The following is an 8,787-nucleotide window of genomic DNA, read 5'->3' on the forward strand; positions in this document are numbered from 1 at the left end:
CCCCCCCCCCCCCCCCCCCCCCCCCCCCCCCCCCCCCCCCCCCCAACATAAAAAAATCAAATCACTTTATTTCTGCAGTAGCCAAAAAATAAATGAGAAAGATGAAAATTTGGTGTTCCCAGGATTATTTGTGCCTATTTCATGTTCCTTGGGAATTCAGGCTGTGGAAGCCACTTTTGCCTCTGAAAAAAATCCATATGAATTTGGGAGTGGCACGAGTACAAATCCAATGGGAAGAAGCCAAATTGTACCTCACATGTTTTTTTTCCCCTGAGCAAGCTTTGTACTCCCACTGAACTCCAAGCCAGGCCTAAGCTCCCTCGTTTAACAGATACACTTTGTTCCCAGATCTAGGGAATAATGTGAACCATCATTCCTGTTCCTGCTAAACTTGGCAAGGGCAGGCACAGTGTCCCCATACTGGGTGACATTTGGCTGGATGCGGCCCCGGAGCAGTTCAGTCGCTCCGACAGGGAATTCTGAATTATTAAATATACTCCGGAGCCGTGACAAGGTAACACGGAACGAGGATGACAAAAAGCACCTGAAAATCCCCATCTCCATTATCCAACGGGAATGACTGAGCTGGGTTTATCTGTTTAATTACCACGACAGGCCCGCAGCTCCCAGATTTAAATAGCTGAGGGATTGAAGGTGGCTGCGGCTCCAGAGCGTCCTTTGCAGGCCACGCTCAGTTTGTTCCTGCGAGTAAGATCCAGGGTTTCTGCTCTGGAACTCAATATCCCGCTCCTCCTCCAAGTGTGCTCCGGGCTGGCTCGGGCCAATTCCAAATCCCAGAGCGTGGGTCTCTCGCTGCCCCCACGGAAGTGGCTGGGATAGGGCTCGGAAGGGAGGAGGATCCCGAGTAAACATAGCTGGAAGGATGGGAGGTAACAGCATTCCTCTTCTTCTTAATCATAATTACGAAACATTAGGGATGGAAAACAGGGAAGCTGTTTTGTGGAGCTATGGAGTTTTCACCAGGGAAAACCCAGGAGGAATATGACCCAGGCAGCCGGGACTGGAGGGTCCTCTGGCACTCCGGAGCCCTGGAATGCTGCCTGGCAAAGGTGGGAACGCGGGGCGACGCAGGCCAAGCCAACACCCAAACTCCAGCACCATTTTCCCTCTTTTCCGACATACCCCATGAAAAATGGGTGCTCCCCTACGGAGCCACGGACGGAACCGCAGCAGCTCCAGACCTGCTGCACCACTTCCTTTTTAAAAGCAGGTTTTTAGTCAAAAATTCCTCTTTTGGGTTTTTTTCTCCCCTTTTTTATCCTTTCGAATGGCATTTCTGCATGCTAAGCCCCAAACACATCCCTTGCTTCCCAAATCCTCCCTGGCACAGGCACCATTCCTACTGAGAGCAGCGGGAGCCGTGCAGGCATCCCAGGTGTGCCTCACCTGAGCAGCTCCAAAACATCTTCCGGAGAAAGCATCAATTTAATCCCATTTTTTTGATGATCAAACAATAATAACAAAATCCTGCAGCTTTCCCACCAGGCCACACTCCAAAACCAGACTGCATTTAAAAAAACCCCACAATATTTGTTACTATTTCCTCACAGAACATCCCGAATAAAAAACCAAGGAATTTAAACCATGCTGGATTTGTGACTCCCTCGTTAGAGATGTATTAATTTGTTGCTCTAATGCAGGCCAAGCCCTAATCAAACTAATGGCAAAATGAAAAGCGAGGATTTAAATCCTTTAAAGGGACTTTGCTTGATTTGGTCAGGCAAAGACTGGAGATTTTTCCCTTTTTTCTGGGCCATGGGAATGGCCAATGATAAAAATTCCGGTTTTCTCTGATTCTGCTCCCACCCACACGCTATTCAAACAGCTACAGAGTGGGCAATCCAGAACAGATGCTCCCAAACGGAGGTAAAATTCCAGCCTTTAAATAGAAGGAGCAGAAATTGAACGGAATCAGGAAGATGTGGGCTTTGATTAACAGATAAAAAACCGAAATATGTCAAATGTGACAGACCCAGGGAATTCTTGGGGGAAAAGCTGCTTCAAAATCTGATCCCCAGCAATCACCTCTTCATTTTTTAGTGCCTCACACTTAAATGAGGATAAATTTCAGATAAATTTACTATGGAAGCGATTGCAAACTCCTCCCAAAATTTTAGGAGATGTGAGAAAATGAATTTTATTTTGGCAACTGTCCTAAAAAAAGGGCAAACAAAGCAGGAAAAATAAAAAGCAACCCCCCACTTCAGCCCAATGAATGTGCATTGTTCAATTGAAGTAACAGCTATTAAATCACTTTCCAAATACGACCTAAATTGGAGGGAACTCCAGGGGAGTTTGCTTCCCAATCCCTCCAGTCTCCCCCAGTTCTCCCAGTGCAGGTCAGAGGCTGCAGCCTTGGTTCAGTGCTCTGTGCCGAACACCTGCAAACATCAAACAGAAACTCCTGGTCCTTTCCTGGGCTGACAAAAGCCTTTCATGTGAAAAATGCTCCCTGGGAATGTCACGGCTGGAGCTCAGGTTACATTCCTTTCTCCCTCGAAGCCCTCCCCGCTTTGGAACATGGGGAGAAGCCATGTTTGTGGAATTCAGGATTCAAAGGAAACGGGGCTTTACTTTCTTTTCCCTCGCTCGTTGCAAATCACAACACAGCATCATGGATTAGCTGAGGAAAAAGCCACTGGGATGACTTTAAGCAGGAATTATTCCCACACTTCCTAAAGTCCAGTTAGTTTCACTTCCCCGCTTAGGATTACTTTGGGGGGCCTGTTTGGTTTTTTTTAATCTCTATTTTCTCCCCTCTATAAGAGAAGTTTGGGGTTAATGCAGAGAGAATCTCAATAAATCTGTTTTTAAAGAGGAATATTTAAAGGTCAGCTCAAACTTCAGAGGGAGAACTTCCAGGAGGAAAAGCAGTATACAGCCCGCTCACCGAAATTCCCCGTTAGCCATCTGCATAATTAGAGTAACAGACTATGTCTGCTATTATTCTTGGGGCTGCCTTTAATCCTGCCACAGAAAGAGTCTCTTGGAGCAGTATCCAGGTATCCTCCGATCCAATCCCAATTTCCCAAGCCCCGGCTCCTCACACCCCTGCCCAGGCAAACAATAGCCACCAACTCCATCCTCAGGCCACACATCCACCCTCTGCCCGGGAGCAGCCGGGGAAATTCACCCCCAACTTTCTGGGAAGCACCAAGCACTCGCTGCAAAATTCCCTGTCTAATAACCAAGCAACAGATATTCCAAGTGGAAAATTCCCTTGATTTTCCCTTCCAGAGGCACCCTTTGCTGCCATTGTGCAGGCAACCACCAATGCACGGCGCCCGCCGCTTCACCAAGCTTTTCCTTCATCCTCCACCACTAGACACCGGTGCAGTCAGAGAATTCTCTTGGAATTCTGTCTGTGGGAGAGTTCAGGTGTTGTTTTAAGTGTTCTTTATCTCCTTATTCCTAACTTCCTGCAGCTCATTAAATCATCCTCCTGGCTACACCGATGCGTCAAAATCCCTCCGATACTTTCAGCTTTCAGGACAATAAAACACAATTTAATCACTCCCTGCTCCGATTTGTCCTCCTGATCCAAATGACTCCGGAGATGAGGTTTAGGAGGAATTATTAAATATAACTCTGGAGTCATTTGCTGTCAGCCCAAGTGGTGGTTGCTGCATGGACTGGGCTCTGAGCATGACAAATTGATTTGTCTGGCACAACCACTCCGCGCTCCTCTCCACTGAAAACAAATAGAGTGGAGATTTTTAGATCCGGCTACATCGCTTCAAAAATTATGTCAGGAAAGGACAAAAACTGGGAGTCAAACCTATAGCTCATGTTTGCAAAGTTACCCCAGCCCAAGAGCAAAATTCTCCAAGTTGCTATAATCACAATATAAACAAGTTTGTGAAGCTACAACAAACCCAGGTTGTTATTTTTAAAGTCTAAATAGAAGAAAAGGAACAAAATAAGTGTTCAGGTGGAAATTGAGCTGAAAAAACCAGACCAACTTCCAAGTGGAAATCCTGCTCTGGAAATAAAAAGCCGACTGATGTCCCCATGCATTTAATAAAATACTGAATAAAGAGAAGAGGTGTCTTGAATTGAGATAAAACCTGCAAATATCAGGCATGCAACTCTCTGGAGTGAGGGGTTTCTCTGTGGATTTCCAGGGAAGCCTTGCCCAAATTCCCCCCGATTCGGAGCCGGATCTGGGTACAACAATACGCCGGCCGGTGTGCTGGCATGTGGAATCGTCTGGGAATTGAAAACACTGCAACTCCCCACCTGTACATGGAGGCAAGGAACTGCAACTCCATCCCAGAGCAAGGAAATGTGCAGCAGGCATCTTTGGGAGTTCTCCTTCTCATTTGTCAGGCACATAAAAGCCTCTCTATAAACTTGAGTTGCCAGACAATTATTGTCCACACATGTTCTACCGCAGAGAGCTCCGAGACTGCTTTTGTCATCCCACTCCTGTTTTTAGGGAATGCAGGAGATGCCCATCAGTCCTACCACAGCCAAAGGAATAAATCGTCCACCTAAATTGCAGGAAACTCTTCCAAAACACTCCCATGTTTAAAAACAAAATGCCCTGGCTTTAAGCAGCAAAAGAAACTCACCTGAAGATTTTAATTCCCAAAAAATATTCCATCAGCAAACGGCACTCTCTAATCCTAAAGACTTCTTTTCCTGGTGCTTATCCTCAGATACTTGTTTTATTTATTTAACTGCAACAGCCTTCAATTCTGCTCCAATTCTAATGCACAAAATTCATTTGCACACGAGAGGTTTTGACTATCGTCCCTGACAGACAAAGAGAGGCTTTGGAATTGGAAATAAAAAATTCTCCAAGGCTCAAATTACTAGAGGAAAAAGATAAATCTACTGTAAAACTAGAGCAATTTTCAGCAATGATTACACAGAGGAGAAGTCCAGGGGTTTTTAAAAAATCAGAAATGTGTGGCAGTACTCTAAAAACCTCCCAGGCTTGTGGAAATGATAATAATAACAATAATAATAATAATAATAAAAATCAGAGTAAGAATAACCAGCGCTTAGGAATAATTCCGCTGCAATCCCAACGAATCTGCTCCCCACAAGAGATTAAAGCACCACAACAAAGGTAATGCCTATGGATAAATAAATCCCAACGTTTTCACTACAGATGGAACAAAAAACAGTACATACTTGAGCCAGTAAAATGTCCACTTGCCAAGGAAGTTGGTCCATTTTTCCCACTGCTCACAGGAGGTGAAAACATCTAAAAAAAACAAAGAGGCATTACTAGTGCAAAACAAGCAATTCCCGAGTCCACTGGCAGTCCAAAGTTCCTTGCACGTTCCTTAGGAGTTTCTCTCCCCCGAACCATCATCCCCCACAGCCCTGCAAAGGCGTCCAGATTCCTTCCAGCCCCCACCGCCCCTCGCCACCAGCATCCCGCTTTTATTAGGCTCATTAGCTTCCCAGTCTGCCCTTCCCGAAGCCTTTGAGCCATGCCAGTGCCCAGCAGTTCTCCAGGCTGGGAAGCGGGGCTCGCTCCCCTCTCCCCGCCGACAAAGGCAGAAAAAGTTGGGATGGGTCGCAACCTTGGTCATCAACGTAGCAACGTCCATTTCCATCCCGCTCCAGGATTTGCCTGGCATGTGGGAACCCAAATAATAATAATCCAAAGTGCCACCTGCCCTAAATTCTCATTCCGTCTCTCCCACCGAGCAATTGGAAGCCAGGCTCGCTCCTCGCCCCCTCTCCCTCCCTCTCGCGCTCCTCTCTCTCTTCCCAGCGTTTATTTCGACCCTAATTGGTTTCTCCCTTCTCCGACGTGTCTAGTGGATAATACGCACCTTCCCTGAGTCAGAGCCTGCAAAAAGCCAAGGAACAAATGGGAAAAGTGCACCAACAAGCAGAGAGGGGGCTGCGAAGCTGCCGCAGGCTACGATTCCTGGCCAAACTTCCCCAAGCCATCCCTCGCAAGCCGAGGCTGGAGCAGCAGCACCAGCCTGGAGCACACAGGGGAACGGGGGGGCCTTGCTGGGCTTTAGGAGCAGACCTGCATCTCCGAGCAAAAGCTCTTCCCTAAAATAAATAACTAAGTGGATAGAGAGATATTCCTGACATATTGGGGGGAAGGGAGGGGATGGGGAGAGGAAGGAAGGGGCTGGAGGGGGAGGGGGAGCCTGACAAAACTAGACAAGTGCACGCGTCCGGCGGAACGTTCGGCCTCCAAACCAGCCCAGGGGGAAAAAATCCCTCTTTCCTTCAAAAATCACTCCCAAATCCTAGCTAGGGCAGGTAGGAGAAGGTTGGAGCAGTTTTAATGCCAGCAGAAGCCATAGGAGATTTCAGGGAAAACTTTAAACTGAGACAGTCGTGGATTTCTTTGCACTTTCCATGTGCCAAAATCGAAACAAGGGAAGAACCGAAAGGAGAATATCAGCGACTCATTAGCAATTAATTAGATCATGTGCCAACAATGCTCGAAAATCTAAAGCACAATAAAAGTGCAATATTGGTATGATGGAATTATGAGAAATGGTCAGTTTTTGGGGCATTTCTTTTGGCAGGAATGATTTGAGCCGTCCGAGACATGAAACCAAGCTGCGAACGCGCCTGCATCTCCCATCACACACAATCAGAAAGACTAAAAATACTCAGTTTGGATTTTTTTTTTAAGCGAAAAAAATATTTACCATGCTTCTAGCTGCTGATTAAAAATTGCCCAATGTACTTAGAGCACAGTTTGGGGTTGGTTTTGTTGCTTTAGGGTTTTTTTTGGCTGGATTTTTTTTGTTAACAGAGCAGCTAGAAGATATTTATTATTTTTTTTTACAGCTGTTGCTAATTTCCACCGTTGTTTCTTACCGCACTGAAATCCAGTAAATCACTCAGTTCTTTGTCCGTCCCTAAGGCAGCCATTCGCTGTTGGTGATGCATTTTAGCAAAATCACACAAACCTAGAAACATGGAAATAACCGCAATCAGAAATCCCGAGCCTTGCAGGAAACACAGTCGGATTTTGCTTTTTCAAGGGGGGTCGGGGGGTGGGTGGTTGAGAAGAAGAAGGGAGGGAAAAAAAGATGGAGGGGCAGCAAAAAAAAAAAAACAACAACAAGAAAAAAAAAAGCGATATTGTATTTCCAAAGAGGCGAGCGAAACCCGGGAACATCCACTCTTAAACCCAAATCCGGAGGAGAGAAAAAAAGGCAAAGCCTCGCTCCCGGAGCATCATTTATGCAACAGGAGGTTCAGCGAGGAATGAATGAGGATCCCAGAGAAGAAACTACAGCCATCCGCTCCCAACTTTTTCCCTTCTCCTTCTTCCACGCAAAGTAGCGTTTGGAGGCAGAAACGGCAAAGAGCGAGGAGGAAAAAAAGCCACGGCGAGATGCGAAGTGCAGGTTCCGGGGGCGGGGGGGCAGCGGGGGACAATTAGCCCCGATTCCTAATTTGCGGAGAGGAGGGGGGGGATAAGGCCGACAACAACCCGGGAGCGGCTCGGGCCTGTGCGGAGGCAGCGCCCGGGGGGAGGGGAGCCGAGGGAAGGGAAGGGAAGAGGGAAGGGGCGCGGAGCCCAGCCCAGCGCAGCGGCCCCGACCCCGCCGAGCCCCGGCGCCGCCTCCGTACCCGCCGCCGCCGCTCATGGAGCTCCGCGCTCGGCTCCCGCCCGCTCCCGCCGCACTTTTCCAAGGATTCCACGTTGGATTCGCCCAGCTCGCGCACACACATGGCGAAGCGCGTTTATACGGGGCCGCGGACGCACGTGACGCGGGCACTTGGCCGAAAGGAACAATATTTTTTTCCCCCTTGGATTACCCGTTCCCTTCGTCTTCTTGTTTTTTCTATTTTTTATCTATAATCCTGCTTTGTTTTGGTTGCTTTACTCCCGCCCCCCGGCTCAATCCCATCGCCCAGCTTTCCCATTTTCCCAGAGCATCACTGCAAAGTTCGCAAAGCAGCCCCTTGGATTTACGCGCAAGTTTTTGGGGATGCTGCCAGCCCCCCCGTCCCCTTACCCTTCCTTCTTCCCTCATCCCTCTGCCACTTTTATTCCATATTTTCCTCTCACAGGCCAGACACCACTAAAAAGAACTCCTTGGAGTTCATTTTCCGGTAGGAAATAAAGCAGCGAGTCCCCGCGTCTGCACCTTGGTGTATCTCCCACACGTGTAGTTACACCGTGTCTATGCAATGTATATACAATGTATAGATTTACACAGCCCGGAACTTGCACTTTCTTTCTTTTTTTTTTTTTTAAATAACACATCGGGATCGACAATTTCAATCAAAAAATAAAAATGAAAGCAAAAAAAAAAAAAAAACCACAGACAAGTTAGTCTAACAGCAAATTGGAACTTTACCTTAAATGGCCACAAATATGTTCACAATATTCCAAGGGGGGAAAAAAAAGGAAAAAAAAGGAATAAAAATAATCAAAATAAAAAGAGAGGAATCTTCTGCCAAAGTGCTTTATTGTCTCACACGTGTGTGACCCTCCAAAACCACCAAAAAGTAGGGGAAGTGTCAGTCCTGCTCCGGTTTATTCCACAGCTTTACAGGCACCCTACACCTGGCTTTGTTGGGATTTGAGGGGCCCGGCCACCGGCCACAAAAAAAATATAAATTAGAGAAAAAAATTTAAAAATTAAAAACCAAGGAAAAAAAAAAAAAGGAAAAAAAGAAGGTCCGACAACTTTTGCCCTATTGTTTTTACAGACACATGGTGACGGGCTCGCAGCGCCGCAGCTCTCGGGGACTTGCCCCCTCCTTGTCCTTCCTTAAAAAAAACCAAAAAACCCAAATCCCAAAAAAAACAGG

The 8,787-nt window shown here is 46.9% G+C and overlaps 1 protein-coding gene across 1 annotated transcript in view; it reads right to left on the reverse strand.

Moving 5' to 3' along the window:
- The window catches only part of TCF4 (transcription factor 4), a gene marked incomplete at its 3' end in the record, with an annotated part of 113,540 nt that extends 106,614 nt beyond the window's left edge, over window positions 1–6,926 (reverse strand). The window contains exons 1-2 of the mRNA XM_042021501.1: window positions 6,835–6,926; window positions 5,164–5,236 (exon numbers count right to left, since the gene is read on the reverse strand). Coding sequence (XP_041877435.1) covers window positions 5,164–5,236; window positions 6,835–6,906 — 145 coding nt within the window. The remainder of the gene's footprint in view (window positions 1–5,163; window positions 5,237–6,834) is intronic.
- Window positions 6,927–8,787: the final 1,861 nt, after the last annotated feature.

This window comes from Corvus kubaryi, unplaced genomic scaffold (assembly GCF_017639235.1).
Source record: "Corvus kubaryi isolate FWS band 111438036 unplaced genomic scaffold, C.kubaryi_AGA036_p1.0 37149, whole genome shotgun sequence".
NCBI classification, from domain to species: domain Eukaryota; kingdom Metazoa; phylum Chordata; class Aves; order Passeriformes; family Corvidae; genus Corvus; species Corvus kubaryi.